This window comes from Fulmarus glacialis, unplaced genomic scaffold (assembly GCF_000690835.1).
Source record: "Fulmarus glacialis isolate BGI_N327 unplaced genomic scaffold, ASM69083v1 scaffold3581, whole genome shotgun sequence".
NCBI lineage: Eukaryota > Metazoa > Chordata > Aves > Procellariiformes > Procellariidae > Fulmarus > Fulmarus glacialis.
Window position 1 is genome coordinate 33,712 of NW_009194545.1, and position 25,191 is coordinate 58,902.

The following is a 25,191-nucleotide window of genomic DNA, read 5'->3' on the forward strand; positions in this document are numbered from 1 at the left end:
CTGACACAGTTATGGTGAAGAGTAAAACCCTTATTGCAAATTCCCTTACTTGACTCAGTTTTTTCCACTCTGGTTTGCAGTCTCTACACCACTCCTGGGCTTACACTGGCCAGCTCACTCTGTCCTTTTTTCCTGGACACATTCATGACTTTTGAAACTCAGTTATATCCTCCCTCTATTTTCATAAACCTTTCCCTCCTCTTTCTCTTCTTACATTAGGAAAAACTTCTTTCCTGAAAGAGTGGTCAGGCCTTGGAACAGGCTGCCCAGGGAAGTGGTGGAGTCACCATCCCTGGAGGTATTTAAAAGACGTGTAGATGAGGCGCTTAGGGACGTGGTTTAGTGGGCATGGGGGTGTTGGGTTGACGGTTGGACTTGATGATCTTAGAGGTCTTTTCCAACCTTAATGATTCTATGATTCTATGATTCTACTTCTTCTATCTGTTCATTTTCTAGGTCGTCTTCTCTTGCCCTCACCATATGAGAATCCATTATCTATTAAGAGAATAGATAATTTTTCTTCCTCTATAACTTATCTCCATCTGATCTTTTCCTGATCCGTTCCCACTTCATATTTCATCAATAGTTTACAGAGCCCATACCAACACCTGACTGATCTGTCTTCTTACAACATGAAATCTCAGGTTGACACTGATGTTTTCTCCCAAGAGACTTCATATGAGCTTAAGTCTAACATAGTCATATTAAAACTCACGATTTTCCCATTCAAGTTGCCTTCACCATCCAACATCTTCTGTCACACCGCTAGTTACATATCAAAAGCCCTCATTACTCAAGCCCAAACATCTTGGATAACCCCAGCATGACATATACATATCATATCCACAGCAGTTTGCGTCTTCTTGGCCAGTGCCAGGCTCTTCTTGCTGTCCGTACAGCCTAACTCCTCTGAAGTACCAACTCCACTGAAGATGTTTTGTGACATTATCAGACAAAAATATGTGATTAAGATTAAATCACCGCAAAGCTATGATTTAGGAGAGAAAGACTTTTTGTTCCAACAAAGTTTAAAATTTGCATTTCACCTAAATTGTGGCAAAATACATGAATCTTGTGTCAAAATTTCTGTTTAAAGTTGAGACACACTTGGTACCAGACAGTAGGAGGGAAAGGTCGGCTCCTGTCTCTAGAACAGGAACAGTTGTGTAATCTTCAGCAGTTGCACGGCAAGGTGTGTAGGAGAGACAGCTGCCCACAACTTCTTTTCCCAGTGTGGCTAGCTCTGCGCAGATCAGGACACAGAAACGGTGGGGCACAGAAGCCACACTATGGTTAGATTCAGAGGCTACTTCTTTACTTGAAAAAACAATGTAGATGGTCTAAACATCCTGAAAATCTTGGTAGGGTTGTTCCAGCCACACTGGAGTACACAGTGCCTTCTAGGTCATGCTAATGGACCCTGGGAGGAAGCTCCCAAACCCCCTTCTTCTCATGTCACAGGCAGAGAAAGGACAAGGCAAAAAGACACCAGTCTCTGCAAAGTGTGGTGCCACATACGCACCTTATAATGCTGTACTCTGCAGCAATGCCCAAGTAGTCTACTAGGTGAGAAGGAGCTCAGATGGACTCTCTTCACCCAAAGCTGCAAAATTTGTAGCTTGATCTTCTAAACCAGATCTCTGGCATGTCATGAGAAAGAAGAAAAACCTTTTGCCTCTGTTGCCACAGAACAGGATCAGTTCCAAACACGGCAATGATCTTTGTCTCTGGCAAAATCAGATATTCAGCTACTAGAGCAATCATAAGGCTAAATGAGGCTACAGCTACCAGGCAGCAAATATTGCCAGCCCTTTCTCATGCTGCATTACCAGCACACGACAGCCTGTCACCACTGCCTCTGTCCAGCGGCACTGTTGATGGGTAGGACAGGGTGCAGAGCCCAGACCTCAGTCAGGAGTAGGTCTCCTTCCCCATGCCCTGCAACATAAGGCAAGCTGCGGGGCAAGGAAGGCAGATGAGAAGAAGCTACTCCCAAGGTAAAGAGATGGCAGTGTCCCATTTTCTCCCCAGCTTCTCTGTCACTCCCCTCCAGACCTGGCCAGGTGAGCACATTTAGACGCGAGTGGAGGGCTGCAAACCCAGACAGTTATTCAGTTTAGGGATCAGCCTGGTGTCCCCCCCCGCCTCCCCGGTTTTACTTAACAGAGGGACACACAACCAACATACGGGCTCCAAATGTACTCAGACCTTCATTCCCAGCTGCGGTTTCTGCAACCAGGCAGAAGAGCTGCAAGTCCTTGGCAGCTTCAATGGCACAGGGCAGGAGAACCCCTGGCGAGAGGTGAGGGAGCCCCTTGACCACCAACAGGAACCTGGGCTGGGACAGGAGAGTTGCCTGGGGGGAATGACCCATTCTGATGTGATCCGAGGGGAAATGCACTCAAAGTGTGACAGTGCCTATCTATCACTCTGGAGAAACACCACTGCTTCCCTTTTCCTAGACTTGGTTTGTTACCCCTAGCAAGTGGCTGATAGCAAAGATGTATGTGTAAGCAGCAGAGCGTGAGGAATTTAAGTGAAAATACTGCTTAATGAAAGGCTACTCTAAATCACCCTAAGTAGCAGCCCAACCATCTGCTACAGCAACCGTACACTGGAGTGTGGAAAAGATATCATTGTCTCATTACAGCTCATAATTTGGGCCAACTGCCTTCACTGACAGCAAGGAACATCCTCATTAGTTTCAGTCTGTGAGTGCTTTAATCAAGTACACCCATCAGCAGAGACGCATGTGGTTCCTGCTCCTGTGAGGACCGGGTAGGACATCAAGACTGCTGCCCAGTTAGTTGCATGATTAGGCAAAAAATGACAACGTTTTCCTGGTTAATTGGGTAAAAAGGTTGACTTGATAATTTGATACATATAATGTTTTTTCTGTTTACATGTTACTTTTTTTTTAGCTATGTCATCACATAAACCAGCCCCTTAGTGCTTGTTTCTTCATCAGACCTCCAGATACCAGAATTGCAATGGTCTGAGAGTAGAGCCATAATTCATCTAATGGCAGGCCACAGAGACTGCCTCTATGGGCCTCATAAATTCTTGGAGAGACAAACTCTGCATTCTCTTCTCCTTTTTATGATGGTTCAAAATGAGTAACACATGGGCCTCTCTCTCTTCTAGATCAGAAAAGATTACCAGAATAAAGTAAGTGATAAATACTCCACCCTTCTCTCCTTTATAGAAACCAACCACTTTGAATATTCCACATCACCCACTTCTTCAATTTCCTACAAAAAGAATTTACTTATTTAAAGGAGGAATACAAATATCCTCACAGATCCTGTTTATGATGTTCCTTATTAGAGCTAGAAGGCACATACACATGTAAAGGATGGGAGCAGACCTCTAAGTAGAAGCTTTCTTAGAGTGCCTTGACCTTGATTTGTTGCTGAACTCACGCTGTATCATTTGCAGATCCACAGCAGAACCATCCCTGTAAGAAACCAGAGCTGCAGTTCAAATCTTCCAGTACAAATAAATGGTTTTCCTGCATACAAGCCTGTGAACTGAGAGCCAAAGCTGAGTCCACTGAGGAGAACTGAAACTACAGCAAAGAGGAATCTGAAGCCAGAAGGCTAGACTTGAAAGCCCTCAGATTAAAGTTTGACCATGCACGCTTCTATCAGCTAATTACCTAAGTCTAAAACAAATGAAATATGAAAACATAGCTAGGCTTTTCTCTCCAGTAGAAGATCTCAAGGCAGCCTCTCTAATTTATTTCAACTGCAGGTTCTCTAGGGAGAGGGATGTGTTCATCGGGCAACAGAAAGAACACTGGTAAGTGCTTGAAAAATGGTGATCGTAGGTAATGTGGCAATGTCCCTTTAATGTGTTCAATAACTAATGGCGGGTGAGTGGAAAAGAGAGGCCCCCTTGGAAGCTTTTTCTTGAAGGTAATCACAGCTGTATGCCAAGGTTAATGCAGCCACAGCTCCCCTGGGAAGCATCACAGATAGATCGGTCACGGTTCGGGTGGCAGCCATCCTCTGTTCCCTGTTAGGTCCCCTCTTCCCCAAGGGAATAGTGAAGGCACCGGACCGGCACCCGCCTCCTCCGGGATCCTTCTACGCCCTGTGGTGGAAAATCCTGCAATTCCTGGGTGACCTGGAGCAAATCAGTAGTGGGAAGGGAAGAGGGGTGCATGCGTGCCTGTACGCATTCAGCTCCTCCTGCTGTGAAGTGGGGAAAAAAATCTTACTTCCTTTCCAGATGGGAGTGTTGGAAGGGTAAATCCATAACAATTCATGGCGCATTTGTGCTGATAGCAGGAGCCCTAGCACGGCACAAAGAAAGAGGCAATCTTCTGCTCCTTTCTTCCTCAGAAGCTGAAAGAGGATGAAGGGGGTGTTCTCCTGTGGCAGATGACATGGTTAAATCTTGAATTGTAGTTGTAGATTTTAAAATGTGACTTATTTCCTTGTAGAAGCTAAACCGCAGCGATGAGAGGCGGCAGGGGTGGTTAGCCCAGGGACCCTCTGCCAGCACGGTGTGCCGGCTGCCTTCAGCCTCCCGCCCTTCTTCCCCTGCCCGCCGCAGCTCCGCCAGCGCGCCTCCGGCTGCCCTTGCAGCAAACGCCCTGCTGTCCCCGGCTCTGCTGCAGCACCTCTGTCTGACCCGACGGGGTTTCTTCTTTGGAAGCGAATGTTCTCTTTGGCAAAAGGCTCTGGGAGCAACAAGCAGATTCTTTGTTATTTAATAGTTTAAAGTTTATTATCAGGCAATCTTTCCAATGTCAACATTTGGTCACTACTTCTGCCTGGATAGCGGCTCTCCTAAGACAAGGCAGGGGCTGCAAGGACTATGCTTTAACTTTTCCTAAAGTACTTTTCTGTGGATCCAGATAAAGTCAGAAGTAGCAGGGGAAGGTGTCCAAACTCACCTGCCCAGGAGGCATGAGAGGAGCTACAAATTATCCTCCCAGAAGAGGAAGCAAAGCCATACGCTAAGCTGGTAAACGGGTGTAATTCACGGTGAGGCTCACATTGCGCAGGGAATTGGCGTTCAGAAAAACACAGTGAGGCTGAAACTGTCTTCTCAAGACTCCCATTGAAACCTTCAAAAATCCAGCACAGGACAGTCGGGAAGGCAGTCAGTGAATAACAAGCAAAGGTATTGAGACAGGCAGTACAGACAGCCTTTCTGATGCGGTACAAAGGAAAAAAAACAAGTCAGTGAAGTGCAGCTAGCTGATGGTGGTGATAGTGTACGGGAGCACATTTGTTCCGGGGTGAGAGACAATGACTAGGATTACCAGTTGGTCGGGCAGATCTGTGTACCGTAACGGTAGAGATGTGGTGCTTCTCGCTTACAGCACACACAGCCAGCTCCCATCACTCACCTGAGAAGCAGACAGGAGACGATGTTTCGATTCCCCTAGTCAAATTGCCAGACAAGCGTTCACAAAGGTAACTTGCACGGCACAGTTAACGTGACCAAAAGCTACCCTTTGGTAAGAGGAGACCCTTTCTCACAGAAGATGAAACCAAGCAGGGGAGCTGGCTGGCGTTGCACAATCTGTCCCAAGGAGACGCAGACAGGAGACCTCCCCAGCACTTTACGTGTGCAGCTGGGGCAGCACCATGTGATGGCATGTCTCCCTTCAGAGGGCAGAGAGACCAAAGATAACCCCAGGCACCGCTCCAACAGCTCGCACCGTACCCCATCACATGGATTCCTTTGCAATCAGCATAACATTGTTCTGCAGGCTGGAAACATCATGTAAAACCTTTGATCCATTCATTCTTCACCTAAGGGCAGCAGACAAATCAGATGGCTTCTCCTGATAAAAGAAAGGAATTTGTTGGGTTTTTTTCAAGGCAATCAGAAGTTCATTACTAGAGTTGTCCAAATTAAAGTCCCAGTTTCATCACCTCCGTTCCCCTCCCTCAGCCCAAATAATCATTGGATCATACGTCATTACAAATGCTAGTTTAATTGCTAAATTATGTTTCGCTAAATTTGGCCTTGAAATCTGATTTTGAAATGAAAATCAATTTTGTTTCAACATTTATTTTAGCAGTTACAATGGTTTGACTTTTCCAATTTGTTTCATTACTAGGTTGTGGGGTTTTTTTCTAACTGCAGGTTTTTCTTTTGTAAAGAACAATCCATCACAAAAAAAAAATCTTTTTCTTCATTGTCCCTCTTCTTCTGATGACAGACTGAAGATCAAAGTTTCTAGGTTTGCCTCTTTGAATAGAAAAGTGACTAATCAATAGCAAGCCAATGTTCACCATTTAGGTTTGAGTTTTCTCCCAGAAACACTGCCTAGGACTACGGCTGGAGCTAGTCATTAATATCATGGAGGATGTGTAAGTGCTCTGCTAAGGAATCTGCAGATTCATTGCTACAGATGGTGTTAGCAAGGACATGGGAATCCCTCAGAAATTGGAAGCACAACAGAAAGCGGAATAGGAACCATGTTGAGCAACTCCAGGTCTTCTCTGAGAGGTAAGATGCGAAGAAGTGTGGAGAGGGACATGAAGGACAAGTAAATCTATTGATTCAACAAGTATGCTCTCAGGTGTGGGAAAACAGCTTCTAACTGCACTTTGCCTTATCTAGAGTTGTCTTTTATGACACATGTCAGTCTTCTATACAGGGACTTGAAGTCTATGCTGGTTGTCTATGAAACCCTCAGAAGCTGCCAGCGCTTCAATAATAGTCTCAACCAGCGAAGTGCAGTACTGGCTGACATGAATTCAACTGAAAATATCCACTCCTAATCACTGTATTACCAAAAAGGTATGGGCAATTCGGAAGGAATTAAAATGTGATTGTAGAACCAAGAAGAGTTGAATTATAAGAAAGACTAAAGGCCTGAAAGTCCTTTAAGACAGCATAGAAAAAGCTCGTGTGAGGACTGATTTATATCTGAGAAGTATCTGATAATAAAGACACCACAGAAAAGGAAGTGAACTCGGTGTGATAGAGTGTTACGACACCGGGAAGTAGCGAGAGGGAGACTAAAAAGCACTAAAAAGCACGGGATCAGACTTCCCGGCCAGAGGACTGGGGTTCAGAATGAATGAGCCAGAGCTGACCTGAAACCAGAATTCCTCTTCCAAATAAAAGTGAGCCAAAATACCGAAATGCCCCACAAAGCAGACATTCCTGAGAAATGGTATTGAGCAGTTCTGTCTAAAATAATATATTCCTGGTTCAGACCTGTCATTAACCCCAGACTGTAAATGTAATTGCGTGGTGTTTATTTATGTGATGCCAATCCACAGCAATTTCAGTTATGCTTTGTGGACCATTACATGTGGTTGGTTTTGGTAAAGCCAGATGATTTTAAACCTTTGAAATTCGTTAGTATCTTACCATGAATCAGGTATGGTAGCTACCACATAACTTCCATAAGCTGTTCAACATAAACGTGTCTATTTTCTTATTTCCTTGAGTTATTTTTCCCTGCATTTTACTAAACAGCAATTAATAGCTAGTTATAGAGGTTAGTAGTTAGCCGTAATAGATACTTTATTTCTTTTTTGTAACTAGGTCTTGATGGTTTACATTATATTTTGGGAGCTGCTTACAAAGAAGCACTCCAAAGAGAGTAATAATTGTCTAACACATATGACTAAATGAGACACGACTGAGCAAAATCTGAAAGATGTTTACAGAAGTTTTGTGCCTTCTATACATCTGCTGTTTTGATTTTGGCTATGTGTACTTTACAGTGAACTCCCATATGCAATAGAAGAGAAAATACATTTTTTCATTGGTACGTCTGTAAAGCCTTTTCTTCGTTACGCATACAGGTCTCTGCAAGTCAGCGTACATCCTCAGGCATAACTCCAAGTTTTGTAGTGGTCTTTCAGGAGCAGTGCTCTTTTTGCTGACAGACTTCTTGCAGACTATGACACTGTCCAAGTAATTCTTGACATTTTGTTGCTGGTTTTGGACACCTGCCAATCATTGTTCACATCTGCAAAATCTGTGTGGTCCCTACTGTCCACCAGAAACTGGGATATATGGACAGGAGAACTCGAGTCTGACAAAATATCCCACATGCTTTTCTTCTACACATGCAAAGACAGCTTCTCTTTGCTACGCCCTGGTTTGGTTCCTAAACGTTCAAGACAATTTCTGTGGCATTGTCTCTGCTAGAGGTACCAGCTTTGCTGCACCTGGTAAAATCATGTCCTATTTTTGAAATATCTCAAAAAATTTGGTAATTTTTTGATTAGTGAATACAGGACTGCTGACAATTCCTCCCCTGCAAATACCACACTTAGGAAAACAAGCAAATATTGAATCTAAATATCAGGCACAAACCAAAGCTGATAGGATGTTCAGGATGGGCAGCAGGCATGAGTGTCAGCACTCCCTCTTGCTCTGTGGTGCGTACTTTGCCAGCTGTAGCATTTACAGCCACAGGCTTGATCGTAACAGCAATCTCCCCCACCATCACTAGTGTTAGCATACGGAAAAGGTAGCATGCAGCAATCTGTCTGATTAACTGCTTAATATGTCAGCATATTAGCAGGTCCAGCATCAAACGTGCAATACCCTTTTTGCCAGCCCAGTTCCCTCACTCATTCCTGAGCACAAGCAGTTAATCTGTCACTCAGGACGCCGTAGTATTTTCCCAACAATGTGCTATAAAGATGCTAAGGTTACCAACCTTCCTAACTTGCTTTTTAACTTTGTTTTATTCCCTCACTATCTCTGATGCTCCTGGACTGGTTTTCCCTGAGAGCAGTCTGACCTTTCCTTTTTTCCCCTAAACTCTACTGGAAGCAGATTATATGCAAGCCCCATTCTGCAGTGTCTTTTTGGTATGGTTTTGGCATACCAAGGCATCTGGCATCACAGGCATTTGTTTTGCCCTTGTGTTGAGTGAAAAACCTGGAGAACCATTCCAGGACTACAGACCAGAGCTGCACAACTTTGCTTCAGCACAAGGAAGATTTTCATCCCTATAAAACACAAATATGAAGAAAGGCACTTAGCATTGCTGAGTGCAAACATTTATGTGCACAGAGGACACACAACCTGCCTGTGTCAGCAGGATTAGCATGCTGACAATGCCTGCTTGATCTTTGCTCTTTCATGGTCACAAGGACTGTGTGCTACCCTGCTTTCTACTACCCGGTGCCTAGGGCATACCCTACTTCAGCCAGAGTGCAGGGACCGAAAGGAAAAAGCAGTGTGTCCCTGTGCTGCCTCCCCGTGGGGGTAGTGAAAGTTCATCCCTGGACTTTGTCAGTCCAGACTTCCCTAAAGTAGTCAGCAGTGTGTGACTGTGAACTTCCCCCCGCTAAAATGAAGAATGCAATTCAGATTACATTTCCATGTAACTCCTAGCCTTGCCTGGGTATGATTTGGAGACAAATAGGTGGAAAGCCCTCTGCTGCTTCTTGATTCATTCACCAACATGGATAACTTCTAGAACATCTTATTCAATACAGAAAGAAGGAATAACAGTGTGAGTGGGTTTAAAACCTACAATGAGGGTACCTGAGCACTGGCATGGTCTAGAGACAGAATCTGTACATTCTATAATGCAATTTCCTTCTCCACGCATGGAAAATGTGCTCTGACACAAAACAAGCGTGTATCAGAGACCAGACAATCCCCAGCTGCAGTACCTACAGCAAATGGTTCACCAAGCAGAGCTTTGCTGCCAGAAGAGGTTGCGACAAGAGGCTGCTGCGACAAGAGGCTCAGTGGTTGCTGGTTTACCTCCTACAAGCATTTCTTGCTAGGTCTGCTCACTGCTTCCCACATCCACTTCTGGACAAGCGCACTCCAGCAAGCAGCAGATCTGTTAATCATTCTCAAAATGAGTAAGTTAAGTGCTGCTTATGCTGCTGCTGTCTTTTTTCCCCTCTCTGAGTGCTGGTCACAAAGCTCGCGAGGGCACCTACAACTGTCAGACTGCCAGAAATTATGGAACACGAGAAATGGAAACACAGAGGAGGAAACAAAAATTCTACTTGCAGAACCATAAGCTGAGAAGATGAAGGGTGTCTTCTCAGGGAAGACAGACACAACCTCACTGAGTAGTGACGCGTTGTATGTTTCAAAGCAACACAACATTGTCATGGCCTTCTGTGCTTTCTGTAACATAAAGAAAAAAGTCACCTACCATCTGAAATCCCAACAATACTGTACTCTGGAAAGTTATCTAGGAACAAGGGCTTCCTAGGTGGTATCAGTCAAACTGAACACTTAAGGAAAGATCCTCCAAGAAACAGAGGAAGCGCATGGCAGCACAAACATGAGGCTGATCCAGCTCTAGAGAGCAGCATGAATGACAGCGTGAAGACAAGGGATGCTATAGATCACAGTGACAGCAAAAGCACAGCACCGGGAGATGCCCAGAGGCTAAACTGGCTGTCGAGGCTGCAAAAGAAGTTTGCTTCCTGACAGGGTCCCCATTGGCTGGTGCAGGTTTTTCAGCCCTGGCAGAGCAGGCTCTGCTGGTATATCTAGCAGCAGCGCTCCCGAACGGGCAGAGATAAGGACACGCACTGGTGGTCTGTCAGGACGGGAGAATGGATCTGAAGATGTTCCTGGTCTTCACTGCATTTCTGCTTCACGCTACTCTGAGCTTCCCTATTCAGGTGAGAGCAGTTCCATGCAACCATGCTCCATCTTCTAATGGACCTGTTCTTCCTGGAGTGAAGCTGTGGAACCCATTTTGGTAAAATTCCTGCAAGAAAAATATTAGTAATATAACAATATATGAAGCCAATCTAACAATTTCGTTCCTCCCTTTGGCCTGATTTTGATGCTGTTGTTGCTGCAATTATGAGCTATGGAAGAATAATGCCTTTTACCTATTGGTTTTGCAGGAGAACTATGGAAACAGCACAACAAGTAAGTAGGATTTGTACTGTTTTTTAAAGACAACTGTTAACTCTTGGCTGAGTATCACACACTTTGTTGGTTTGTGAGTGACTTGGCTTTAGAGCATGTGAAAGCACTGACTCTCAGGCCTTTTGAATAAGGCCATGTTTCCTGATTTGTTACTGGGCTGAGTGCGGATGTGTTTTCACACAGATGTGCTTTACATATACTTTTGGGGTATGGTTTGTTAGGTTAATTTAGATCTGCTTTCACAGGCTCGAGAATAAAATTTTAATAAGACGTTTTGATAACTTTCCATTAAGTTGAGTGTTACAAAAAGACTGCTACTCATTTGCCTCCTTGCCTATCTTGGTGCAGCAGTAAGAGAAAGGGATGTCAGGCGTCAGAGAAAGCTTTGCTTTGTGCTGGGATAAAAAACAAACAGTACGGGCTTAGCTGAACAGCTTTTGTCAACTCATAAAATAGAAGGAGGTCACTGCAGATCTCCAGAAGAAGGTCAATGGAAATAAATCTGTAGGTAGACTTCAATTACAGCAATAAACTGCCAGGTCAGGGGTGATGTGTTGTGAGAGGAAGAGGCCTTGGAAAAATTTGCTTGACACAGTCAGAGCAAGTAAGTGGCTACTGAAAACTGACCAATTCTTCTTTTGAGCTGTCACTTATGGCATGGAAGCAAAGGGATGTTGTAAAATTACTGCTCAGTATATTTGGAGCCGGCCAAGGGACACATTTGCTTGAGTTCAAAGTAATCAGTTGCTGGGACTCAAAGTTGCAGGGTTACTGGGACAAACACATACAATGAGTTTTAATTTACCATTGTTACGGCTTTTTGTGCCTTTTGAGACATCTTTCAGTATTTACAGTGCAGGGAAAATGTGAACTGTATCACTTTGAAAGCTGTATCACACCAGATGTTAATTTGATCAAGGACATGGTAGATGCCTTCCATGATGTCTCATCTGGGTTTTAAAAAGGGGTCGCAGGCTTTACGTGCCTAGGAATCTGGAGCTTAATTTCCACTGACTTTGACTAGTCTATTAATCTAGTGCCTCTTGGGTGCACGAATTCTGAATCCAGTCAACCCATCTCAAAAATGTGCTTCCCTGCAGAATTTTTTTAGATGCCATGGATCTCTCTGATGCAGCTGGTGGGAACTGACTGAACTTCTCTGTCATAAACCACCATCATTACAGTGGACTTCCATTGCCGTGTAACCGAAGTAACAGTCTGGAAAGACAGACTGAAGCCTTTTTGGCTCAAGAAAAGCAATTCTGTTGCAGGTTCTAGATAGGTTCTGAATAAGAGGAAGTCTCCTCAGTACGTTTGGGCAATAACCACTGTGAAAAGGGAAAGGTGCTGCAAGGTGTGACAGAGCTTGGCACATCTTCTACTGAAAAAACATGGTCAAAAAGATAAGGGACACGGACAGGCTTAGAAATAAGAACTATTTGCATAAGTGTTCTCTATGTCAGTGTTGGATAGGGAAAAAAAAGGCGGCTTTACATTTTGACAAGGAAGAGTGCAATAATTGGCAAACTGGACGAAATTGCCAGAAAGGCTTGCGGCATATCCATCATACTTAAGAACAGGTCAAACAAACTGTGGTCAGGAATAACATAGATAAAACTGTTTCTGCCTTAGGGAAAGCAGACAAACTGGATGACCTCTGGAGGTCCTTGCAATTTCTAAACTTTTATGATATAATAGCAACGAAGTTTCTGAATAAATTCAGAAATTTATATATCAGATCAGATTTTCACTTCCATGGTTGTATCTAGAAAGTGACACTTGGTTGAAACCAAAAGACGTCACACTAGAAAGACACCTTAGTACTCAGAACGGTTCCAAGCTGCTGTCAGGTACATACTGAGATTATTTGCCCCATGCTAAATTATAGCCTTCAGCCCATTTTATAACTTTACTCTTTGACACTGTGAAACCAGAGAGGATTGTTGAGCTGGCTAGCCTGCACCTGTTGCAGTGAAATCTAGGGACAAAGCACATTTTTGTCCCGAGTTTCATTTGTCATTTTCCACACTGAAGCTCATAAAATGCTTTGCTGATTCTTAGACGGTAAATGACCAGGATTCTGTCCTCAGCACGATCTACTAGGAATTTTCATAGCTGTTTGTCTAAACATCAATTTAATTTCTGTGACTATGCGTCAGTGAGTGCACCCCTTCCGCCTCCAAGCAAAGGGACCTGCCAAAGGCATTCCCATGGCTGAGGAGGCCTGTGCTATTGAACACTGTGAAGTTGCATTCAGAATCTAATTTGCCCCTTTTGCTTGTCTTTTTCTTCCTCGCTTTTTGCAGCAACAGAACCTACTGAGGTAAGGACAGCTAAATCAGCTCTTTTGATCACTTTGGGGTTCAGCATTGTGGAAAGTGAGGTCAAGACGCATGTATTCCACCCGTATCTCCATCTGTGCAGGAAAGTCTTCTCAGATCAACAGTGTACAGTGAGCAGTTTCCATCTCTATTCCATTCATTGCTCCGCAATGCCCAGATAGAGCCCACATCCCAGGAAGCTTTTGCCTTCTCGGGGGTCATAGAGAAAACTCAAACTCGCTTTTTATTTATACAAGGCAAGGGAAGCATGGCAATCGGCTTTGCTACAGACACGACCCCCACAGCTGGGTACCAGCCCCACAGTTCCCTAGAAGCCGTACGTACCACAGCCTTTCACCGCTGTGCTGTGAGGTGATACGGGGAGGACTTCACTGGTGATTTCATCAACCTTGCACTCCTACTAGCAGGGACGCAAATAAAGCTGGAAGACCTGAAACTTACTCCACACTTCAAACTGCATTTCCCGAGTCTCCTATGCTGGTTCCCTTTATGATGCCTGTATTTGCCAAGATATCAGAGAAGAATATCTACCACACCATGGTACTTCTTTACCCATGGCACAGTATATAAAAGCTCAAGACTGCACTGGTGAAAGATACTTTCCATGGTAGCCTGGACACTTTTGATCCTTTGCATGTTATATTATTTAATATTTATGTTACAATATACAGTGTGAGATAATACTAATGCATCATTCTTGCAGGTTACTACACAAGAGGATATATACGGTATGTATTATTCCATGTAAATGTAAGTATTTTATAGGATATACCGATTGTTAGCTAGCCAGTTACTCCAGAAAATAACACATGCTTAACACAAATTAATCTTAAGGAAGACATTTTAAATGAATGCATTCACCATAATACTTCATGCAAAGCAGAACCTCTTGGTTTTGGCCAATTGCTTGGCCTTGCTAAAAACCTCAGCTGTTACTTTTGCTAAAAATAGCTCTGCTTAGATAATGTCCTGACTTAAGTCACTTCCAAAGGTTACAAAAAGTGCAGAGGCCGTGTGCTTGTGCTTTTTATTTATGTCAAGACTTACTGCATAATGCTCAAAGTTGGCTGATTCTATTCGAAAGGCCTAGGAGTCCCTGGTGCTGGGCTTAGCTGGGGACATTAGTCTGACCCATGGAATAGGAATGCAGTTCCGATTTCATTGGCTTCAAGGGTTTTTCAAGAGATCGGCATGTCCAGCAGCAAGCAGCAGGACTGCTTTCCATCCTTTTTTGCTCCTGGTGTCTTATGTTGGGGGTTTGAGCACGAATTGTGCAAGCAGAAGGAAGGCTGTGCTGTCTGAGCGCACAGAGGGAGCCATGAGGCCAGCTGGCCACTTGGGCGGGACAACACAGACTTACAAGAGCCAAAGGTCCAGGCCTTAAAATGTGATGGCTGGGGGCGGGGGGGGGAAGGAGAGAAAAAATGGGACTGGATTAATGCTGGGAGGTTCACCACATTGTGTCACTGAGCAAATATCTACACCACTGAACACCATGCCAATCCCTAAATAGGCTCTGTAAGTTTTACGTGCATCACTGTAACCAGGACCCGACCTAAGTGAGCTCCTGGAAACTCATCGGGATGAGGATTTGTATTTTCCCTGGGAATGAGAAAGTGATACTCTTGTATTTCTGCGCAGAATCTCCATTGCCTACAGAGATTGACTCCGAGGACGAGGTTATTTTTAACAGAATTCTGAACGTTAACAAAGGTGATGCCACCAAAGCCCTGCTTATAATGGGTCTCTCTGTTGCTTTTGGGGGGTGATGTGGGAGGTACAATGTCTTACCACAATCTGTGCAAATATTTTTCCCATCTTTCACACCATCAAGTAAGAGATGCCCAGAGACAGGCCACTGGGACTACTGTGTGATCTGCTGAAGCCCCATGGCATCTCAAATCTATAGTGTCAGTACTGAAGATGATACCAGGTGTGGAGGCAACTAAACTATCCAGGCAGCTTCTTCAGCTTTAGCTCTTGACATCTTTGTCATTTTTTGGACATAAAAAGAGAACTTGGATATTTGGATGCTTTATTATTTAACTGCCTTTTTCTTGAATGCAAGCATCAGTTGCATTCAGTCATCATACGGCTTTGTAGTACAGACTCCTAGATAAGCTGTGGTCAGTTCCATGCTCCCTCCTCCAGGCTTCCTGTTCCTTGATTCTTCCAAACATTCCCCATTCTATCAGTTTGTCTTTTTCACATTTTCCCCTTCAGCAGTCATTCAAGAAGCTTTACTACTGTCTGTAGAATGGGACACCGAACATTCCTACAGTTTTCTCTAGACAACACTTACTTCTCTTTTTGGCTTGCTTGCCCTCTTGGGTTTCCTTATTGGCACCTCCCGCCTTTGCCCAGCACCCTCCCTGGGCAGATATTTGATGCCATTCATTCAGTGTCACATGATGGATGACAAAATAGTACCAAAGTACATCATCCCTCTCACTATTGCAACTGCTTTCAGTCATTCCCCATCTTGCCTCAACCCCATCCAACAGAGTTAGAGCTTCCCACCTCTCCTCTTAGCTAAGGACACAGCAGCAAAGGTCGAGAAGCAGGTAATGGCCATCTAGCCCAATAGTCCATTTCTCATGCTAGCCAGGAGCAGATGCTTAGGGAAAAATAGAAAAGGAAGATGAGTACAGAGTGACAGTTTTCCAAGTGTGCTTAGCAAGCATCCAGCAATCTGTGGCTCAGATATTTCGACCTTTTCTCTCTCACCACAGACAGCTCTCAGTACTTGCAAGAAGGTGACATAGTTCCACAAAGGAGTCGCAGTGCCATCAACTGTCGCCATTGCAATTGGCCCCAGTCCAGCGATGGGATTGTTCGTGTTCCCTATGTCTTGGATCCTACTTACGGTGGGTGTAAATTTCAATTTTTTTTTTTTTTTTGATGGATTTTATCCAATAAGCTTAGGTAGAAAACTACTTCTAGTGGTCACACAAACAGTTGATTAAATCAGTTCTAAGGAGCTACTTGTGCTGTACAAGCATAGATGAATTATAAATTACAAAGACCTGAACAGGAAAAAGAAAAGAGATCAAATGTCCTCGAGAAGTTTGCATCCATAATGTTTTGGATCTGGTCTCTTGGAGACGGGAATGATCGCTCCCTCTAATGGTACCTGCCTGAATACCTGCCTCTATAAGGGTCGTGCCTATTGCAGTGTGGTTTCAATGGCCTACTTTTCATTAGCGAAATAGCTTCCCATAGCTGTCTCCAAGTGTCCAATCAGAAGACACATCAACAAACACCACTATAATTTAAAACGAGCGGTTGAGAAAAAAAGGCTCCCACCTGAATCCATTTGGACAAATACCTGGATAAAGAGGATCTTGTGCCAGGCTATTAATATCTTAAATGAAAATCATTACTGAGCAAAAAGCAAGAAAGAGCCTAGGCTAATGTTTCTGTCCCTCATTTACCCTGTTTTTGAGCGTGTGTGAGGTTTTAATAGCACCTGCCATTGTCCTTGTGTGACCCCCAAAATTAATCCTTTCTACACCAGAGGAGAACCACATAAAGGGGATTCATGACGCCATGGCAGAATTTGAAACACTGACTTGTATTAATTTTGTGAAGCGCAAGACAGAACGTGACTACCTCAGCATCAAATCTGCCGATGGGTGAGTTGAACGATAAATTAACAAGTTACTTCTACGTTGTTTTTCAATTCTTCACTACACTCATTATTCGTGACCTTAGGGAGGAAAGAGGAATGGATTTAGAGACAAAACTTTGTTTTATCACAGTGCCAGGGTATCCTCCTTGAATACCCTGCTAGTGCAAGGACTCAGCGGTTACATCAGGGACTCACCGAAGACACCGAAGTGATGCAGATCATGGGAAACCACTGTTGCGGTGGAAAGAATATCTAAGCTTATGTTTTCTGTGTGGTATAATGCACACTTGGGCACAACATATAACAGATTACTGTAGGTCTTATTTGCACAGGCAAAACCAATTTCAACTTATGAAATAAACAGTTCTCTGAATCACATAGTTGGCTGTCAAGGTCAGAATTAGAGCCTATGAGAGAATTGTTCAACACCCATTAGCTTGAAAGTGCTATTCATCTTAGCTCCAGCTCTGATAGAGTGTTCAGCATTTTGGAAAAAAATTGTTCTTTCTAGGGAGTTAAAGTCACTGTGTACAGAAAGTCAGAAGGCGGGAGCCTCCATGCTAATGAAGGAAGCCTTAGCGATGACCATACTGTTGGTCGTTTTTTACGCCATGGTCAGTTTTGCCCTTCCGTAGACTCTGACTATCGCAGTGGACAGGAGGGAATCTTTCCACTCCCACAAGACATGTGTGAAGCAAGCTTCTCTGTACTGTCCCTTTGCCTGCCTGACAATAAAAATCCCATAAGTCTTCTGTTGGTGTTCAATGCCTCTCTCAGCTGCTGGTCCAACTATGGGAAAGTAGGAGGGGGACAGACTGTCTCTGTGATGAAAGGAGGCTGCATGTGGAAAGGAATAATTCAACATGAACTGGACCACGCTCTGGGCTTTTTGCATGAACATTCTCGAAGTGACAGGGATAAACACGTAAAGATCATGTGGGAGTACATCAGTCCGGGTAAGTGCCTTTGAACTCCTCAATGTAGAAAGTGGTGTAGATACATCCTACTGTTCCCAGCTCTTCCTTCTTCCCTGAAGGGAGTAGATAGGACTCTAAGTACAATATCATATATTACAGCTGACAGACCGGACTTCAAGAAATTTGAAAACTCCAATAACCTCGGTCTTCCATATGACTATTCCTCAGTAATGCACTATGGCCCGTAAGTAGCAGCATGCCATTGCCTTTGTTGGAACTCAAATCTTACATTAGAATTAGTTTCTATAATAACTCTCTCCTATATACCAGTTTCCCCATTTTCCCTTCTGAGAAAAACACTGTGAGTCAGTTCAGACAAGCCACTCCCTAAGATTAATTCAATATCCTTTAGCTTTCCATTAAGAAGCCATTCACAGCTGAGCTTGGGAGCAAAGGAGGTCATCTTGAGATTGACTCTGCTTACTGCGGGACATCTTAATCAAACCTATTTGAACAGCACTGTTAATCACAACACAACTCGTGTACAATTCTTGTTCTCCCTCCAAAGCATGCCATTAAATCCTGAAAGAAGTAATTGTACTTAAAGAACATAATTTTTCATGGTTTTTTTGCAGATACACATTCACTAATACCACTGGGAAAGCAACTATCATACCAATTCCTGATGGATCAGTACATATTGGACAGAGGCAGGGACTGAGCAACTTGGATGTGGCCAAAATCAACAAACTTTACAATTGCAGTAAGTATCTCAAAGCCATCCTTTCACCTTCCACTCAGGTCCTTGACAGAGATGTTTGGGCACACTGCAGAGGCAGCAGTTTCTCATCAAAGACTGTGAGACTATTCTCCTAAATTCATGGTACCCATTAGGGTTACTCTGGGAGCGAATGCAAAGGTGAAGCTGGAGGCACATTGTGATTAGTGAGAAAATGCTTTCTGCTTCCAAATTAAACCAAACACATTCACTATTGGCATAAGTGGCTGCTGTGCAACTGGCCTAACTGCATACCACGTCGTATGCTTCACTGGAGTAATTTGGTTTCTTACAGCTCAGGAGACAACTATAAACCCCACAAAGAGCCAGACATCTCTGTTCCTCATTGCAGTTTGTATTTAAGATCTGAGCCAAACCAAAACAGTTATAAGCTCCTCTGAACTGGAACAGTTTCATGATGCCTTGTCCAGTTTTCAAATGTTTAAGCTGTCATTCTAAATTGGTGTGTATTTTTAATTCTTTAGTTTTAACCTCTGCTAGAAGAAATTCTCCCATACAAGCAGAGAAATTTATTCAGTCAAAGGGAAAAAACATGGTGAATAAAGTATTACCCCTTGCACAGAGGAAAGACCAAGTCCTCCTCCTAAGCTTAGAATTTAAGCATTGCAGAGACATCGTATTTGCCCTTGACTCTTCTAACATCACTTGACTTCCCCATCTCAGTGGAAAACAACGTCACCGATTGCAGTGAATTGAAACCTCTCACACTCTTTATAGAGGTGCAGAAAGAGGTCCTTTGCTAAACTATGGAGCCAATCAATAAAAGCTAATGCTTTTTCCAAGCACTACTTTCCTTTCCATTTTGATACAGATACTTATGCATTATGTGAAAATTAGGACAACGTGATTCTTCATTTTAATCAGGATGTACCAGTACTCTGAAATGAATGCTGGCAGACTGGAAAATCGAGACCAGTCCATTCTGAAGAGGTTGTAATTGTGAATGAGTGGAAGCTTCTGCAAGCCTGGTGCTGAAGCAAATACTGTTTCTTTCTCAGGTCGCTGCAGCACTATTCTCGATGCAGCATCTGGGCCACTGAGATCTGCCAACCACCCAAGAAATTACTCAGATAACACCAACTGTGTCTGGCTCATCCGAACCCGATCCGGAAAGGTAATCACAGGTTAATAGTGGTCTTGAAGTATGGCTGAACTGATGTTTCTACATTAAGCATTTTGCACTTTGTCTGCATACCAGTTGCCAGATAAGATCTTTTCCACGAGAGAGATTTCAGACTAGTCTCTACTTCTTCTTCATGTCCTTAAGCCAGGTATGGGCAAAGACAACTGCAGAGTTGTGATTTTGAAAAACCTCCATACGTTGGGCTTCAGGTTTGCAAAATCAAGACAAAGCAGTCTGACCATGGGAGCATTCAGTCACAGACCCATTAGATCTGAACCCTGCAGCTTCAGGGGATGAGAGGCAAGGCTGGGTAAGCAGTTTCAGTTTGGGCTTGGTCACAGCTTAGATTCTGTTTTAAAGGACACTCCATGAAAGAAGTCACATACATGTATATTAAAGGCTGGTCTTCTCTTCCCTTCCAGATTTCCCTGCATTTTCAAGCCTTTGAGCTGCAGACAACCAGAGGGTGTCAGGGTGATTATGTTAAAGTTTATGATGGACCCAGCAAGTCTTCTGCAGTTCTAATGGACAAGACCTGTGGATCAAAGATACCTAATGATGTAGTTGCTTCTAGTAATCTTATGCTTGTAGAGTTCGTCACAGATGGTGCTGGTACAGCTTCTGGTTTCCAAGCCACCTTTACTTCTGGTAGGTCTGAGAACAAGGAGAATGACCAAGAAAAACAATCTGTGTCAAATCAACCTTCCTCTTCATAGAAGAAGAACATTGTTTGAGGAACTGCTCTCTACAAGAGCCATCACTTCCTACCTTGCTTTTGATATAATGGATCAGTCCTACCCTGATACCGTTTATTCATTCAGGCAGATGGGGCCACGCTCAGGACAAGAGGCGTTAGCCAGGTGATTTGCTGTTTGCCTTGCCTCTCAGATATACGCCATTCCAAAGCATGTGCCATTAAGGGTAACATCAATTTAATGTTACTGCTAGTGTTACTAGCACAGTAGAAAGAGAATAAATCATAACGCAGTATTTAAATATATTGCTTCTCTAAAAAAGATGCAGTTTTTAATCACACAGTTCAGAGGGCAAGACAGATCAATAGTGAACCAGGTCACACAGCTCCATGGCAAGAAGAGAGGCAGTATTTCCATGGTCAGGATCCCTGGAATGTATCCACCTAAAACACATTTTCTTCAGTCCCATTTAATTAAGAGCTAAGGCCACAACTATACAATTAAGTTACCACAGGCTTCCAAGTTAGCATGTATCAGCTGGAATAAAGAAATGCCTGTGCGCTATCTGTAGCCTACAGCAACTGTACAGTAGTGCAGCTTGCTTTACTTAGTATGAAAGAAAGCTCAGCTATGTCATATGACCTTGTATTTGCCATGGGAGAAGAACAAGAACACAGAGATTGCATAAATCCGCTGAAATGCAGTAACTTAATTGTATACCCAAACCAAAACAGCGATTTTGCATTGTCTCTACGTAGTATCTATTTCTGTCCATTGTAGCTACAGAAGGAAAGAAGAATAAGAAAACTTCCCATGCCACTTTGATGTGTTAACAACTACAAAACAATCCTAGTTGTCAGATAAAATGTGATTTAACATTTACATATTTTAGAGATACTAAATAGAGTTTGTTCAGAGAGCTCTGAAAGCTAAGTATTCTCTCATTTCACTTACAGTGAGCACCCAAAGAAAACCTAGCATCCACAACTGACTTAATGAAGAAGCAGCTATTCTGTGAACATTGAAATTATGTGTTTCCTACTTTGCTCCTATGCTGGCTTGATCAGTACGAAATTTAATTCTATTAAGAAGCGAAGTTTTCATCTTCCTGAGAAAGTTTATTCCCCAAGCCATATAAATGTATGAATTCTATACATCCGGCGTGCTCCTCCTTTTGTCTGCACAGTTAAGTTATTACCCCTTTCGATTTAACAATTGAATAAAAAGCTTCATATAAAAAAAAATGTCCATTTCTATTTTCCAGTAGTCCTTTCCAGCCATACGCGCTATCAATGTGGTCTTACTTCTTAGCCCCCTTCATTCAGCCACAGGGGTACCTCTTAAGTATACCACTGACATCATCATAGGTTTAGTTAGTTGGCTGAAGAGACCGGCTCCAAACTTCACAAATTCTTTTTAGGATCTTCACAGTCTTGAGCATGAAAAGGTCTTAGATACAGACACTTTTCCCGGCCTAACATTCAAGCTTCCAAAAACGACATCTCCCTTAACAATCCTGTTATATCCTTAAATCACAAGAAAGATGAACAAGACAAAACCCTTGCCAGTAAAGGACTGGTACTTCCTATTGCAGTTTTCCTTGTACAGTTCTGGTAGGCAGAGGACAGCTAAGGGTGTGCTTGTTTATCCACAAGCAATTTTTAGTCCACAGATAAGCCTATCACAGGACAAGAGGTGGACTAGATAATGCTGCCAGAGTTCAGGCACATCTTCAGTTCTTCAGGAAGAAATTTTTTGTCAGGCAAGAAGCTAAACTCTCCTTTTCTGATCTCATAAGGAGGACAGGGAGCTGTAAGAGTGGCGGAGCTCCTGGAGAGTTAATTTCATACCCTTTGCCTGTAATCACACTTCTAAACTGACATCCTCTTGACCAAGACAAGCCTGTAACAGATCTGAGAACAAAACAGGCTGCTATTTTACTCTGCTAGCACAGACAGATAGTTAAACATATGACTAACCTGCGTATTTAATACTTGTATGTTTAGGTCTGAAAAAAGCAAATACTTTTCCTGTTCTTACTCTGTAAAACTAGGAACCTTGGAATTTTTCTCATAGAAATACATTTCTAGAAAAGAATAGCGGAAAATGAATTTGAATCTCAGAGTAAAATTTATATAGCAAATGACAAACTATTAATTTATTTTCTTTTGTTAAAGGAGGCACCAAAGAGACTTAATTTGCAAGAATTTGCTCAAAGCCCTGTCTGTATTTATACTATTTGATGAAGAATCAATCACATCTTGATGGTAGAGAAACTTTAATTCCTTTGAAGATCGCTTCTTTCTCCACAGTGGCTGTGCAAATGCCTCTGAACACAGAGTCTGCTTTAGAAGAGACATTTCTTCAGTTCTTCAGACACTGCAAGACAGGTTCAACTTCTAATATGTTGTTCTAGTTACTCTCAGAAGTTAAGTGTTGCTATCAACACATCGTAAAAGGAGTAGTCTTTCTGAAATATTGTTAAAAATGCAGTTCTAGGGAAAAATATTTGACAGTTGTAATTCCTGAGCTCCTACAAAACAGAATGGAGGAAATAAATAATACTGCAAAGCCAGAATCTAGTGGTGGATAGGTGAGGACCAACAGCCTAGCCCTTTTTTTTGGAGAGGAATTTCAGGTGGGATTAAGGTGTTCCACAGGGCGATGAAAAGGCAGTTTCAGGTGATTTAGGTTCTTACACTTGAAGGAGGGATGGTGATTTCAGTAGGTGAGCTTTGTGGAAAAGACCTCTGAAAGACTGTTGGCAAAGATTGAGAATTTAATAAAGCTGTGATCATCTGTGTATTGCTAAAATAATTAACAGGTTTTCTTTTTAAGGGAAATTAAAGTAATCTGTGTTAAGAAAAAACAAACCCAGTGGACATTAAGACCCTGCGGTTTCCCCTTCTAATTCCACTGGAAGAGGAGCCACTTCTCTGCCAAGATGCAGCCACCTCCAGGCCCGCGTGGGGTTGGTCTGATCCCTTTTGCACAGGGCAGGGATAAAGCTGGTCATAAGGACCGAGCCAAGGTTCAACCAGAGCGCCTGGATCCCCTCTGGGGGTGCTGGATCCACTCCGGGGGCTCTGGTTCCCCTCCGGTTCCCCTCCGGGGGCGCTGGATCCGCTCTGGCAGCACTGGTGACCCTCCTGGGTCTCTAGTTCCCCTCCTGGGGCTTGGTTGCGCTCCCGGGGGCTCTGTTCCCCTCCTGGGGCTCTCGTTCCCCGCCTGCGGGTCCGGGTTGCTGCCTGGGGCCCTGGTGCCTCTCCTCAGGCCCTGGTGCCCCTCCTGGGTGCTGTTCGGGTGCTCCTGGGGGTTTCTGGGTGCCCTTGGGTGCTCATGAGGGTCTTCGGGGATCCTGGTGCCCGCAGGATGGTCCTAGGGTCCTTGGGCTGGTATTGGGGTTTTTGGTGTGTTCCAGAGTGTCTCTGGGTGCCCACGGGTTGTTCCAGAGATGTTCTATGTGTCTCTGGGTACCCTTCGGGTGCCCCCGGCATGCTCTTGGGGGTCTCTGGGTGCCCACAAGATGCTCCTGAGGGTCTTGGGATGCTCCTGGGGGTTCTTGGTTTGCTCCTGGGAGTCTCTAAGTGCCCATGGGCTGTACCTGAGTGACTCCAAATTATTGGTGATTTACAGTAAATAATTTGCTTTGTATCCAGAGATATTTTTGAGACGGGATTCTTACGGGATCCTATTTCTGCTTTGCCATTCAGTCCTATCCAGAACGGAGTTCTGTCAGAAGTTAGGTAGCTTGCATGGTATTGCTAGAAATGAATTCTAACCCCAGAGCATTTTGGGTTTTTGAGAGGAAACTAACGGACATAATTTTTAATAATAATATTTTTATTGCATTTGATGATTTACTTTCCTATGTAGCTTAGTGTGACACCTCTCTTTTTCTATCTACACCCCAGAAAAAGTAAGTTTAAGTCCCCACCTGGTCGGGACTGATGCAACAGATGCAGTTGTAGTAACAGAGCAGGTATTGTCATTGCAAGGGTGGCTTTCTCTGTTCGGTGCTTTGCACGCTGTAAACTGAGGGCAGGTGAGAAACCTCCCTCCCGCTCCTCCCGCTGCCTTTACTCCTTCCGGTAGTTCGCCCCGCCCCTTTCCCAGGGGGTTGTGGGAAGGGCGGTGGGCGGGGATGGGGTATAGGCTCAGGGAGCCCGCTCTCCTGCTGGGCTGCTCTGGTGTTTTTCAGTTGGTTGCAGCTCTTGAGCCGTCTGAGCTCTTTGGGTAGTTGTGGTTTGACGTTCAGAGAAGCAGAGGTGTCCGCTTAAGGTAAGGGCTTCAGGACCAGTCAAGGTACAGCTGCACGAATAGAAGAAAGTACACTTCTATACAGCTTTTTTTTTTTTCCAGGTCAGTAAATTTGTATTGGGTGTTCAGGAGTGGCAAGATGGTTTAATATGTTTTTGGGTTTTATTTTATTCCAGGTGCATTGTATTTATCTGGAATTCCTGATTTATGGAACCTTATTTTTCTTCCCCGGTTTTACTGTCTATTGTAGAAGCTGTTGACATCATCCCTTCATAGGAGTGATGGTGAGACTATTTAGCAGGGGTTGAGGTGAGCATCGTGTAGGCATCTGTATGCGGAGTTTTAGTGTTTTTCAAGAAAGCAGGGACATAAGGCAGTGTCCTTCAGCGTATGCAATGACTCACCACCTTTCCCGATCACCCACAGAGTACCATGTTGTCCCTCGAACCGTTGCAGCTTGCGGCAGGCCCCTCCTAGACTACAAGCACCAGGACGTCACTGATTTGTGGGGCTGTAGCCGCGGTCAGAGTCTGTGGGAAGATGGGAGGGGGTCGCAGAACACTGGGCGAA

The 25,191-nt window shown here is 43.8% G+C and overlaps 1 protein-coding gene across 1 annotated transcript; it reads left to right on the forward strand.

Annotated features, from left to right (window-relative positions):
• The first annotated feature begins 10,511 nt into the window (after positions 1-10,511).
• Positions 10,512-21,595, forward strand: ASTL (astacin-like metallo-endopeptidase (M12 family)). Its single transcript, XM_009587787.1, has 13 exons — positions 10,512-10,598; positions 10,830-10,854; positions 13,161-13,177; positions 13,900-13,924; positions 14,838-14,909; positions 15,929-16,063; positions 16,714-16,831; positions 17,605-17,783; positions 17,904-17,988; positions 18,380-18,507; positions 19,542-19,657; positions 20,089-20,314; positions 21,318-21,595. The coding sequence occupies exons 1-13, from the start codon at positions 10,530-10,532 to the stop codon at positions 21,350-21,352; spliced, it is 1,230 nt and encodes a 409-aa protein (XP_009586082.1). The 5' UTR covers positions 10,512-10,529; the 3' UTR covers positions 21,353-21,595.
• The last annotated feature ends 3,596 nt before the right edge of the window (positions 21,596-25,191 follow it).

Coding starts and splice junctions, on each gene's coding strand:
- ASTL (XM_009587787.1), top strand. CDS start 10,530: ATGGATCTGAAGATGTTCCTGGTCTTCACTGCATTTCTGCTTCACGCT. Junction 17,784..17,903: donor GTGGGAGTACATCAGTCCGG/GTAAGTGCCTTT, acceptor CATATATTACAG/CTGACAGACCGGACTTCAAG. Junction 18,508..19,541: donor CAACAAACTTTACAATTGCA/GTAAGTATCTCA, acceptor TTTCTTTCTCAG/GTCGCTGCAGCACTATTCTC.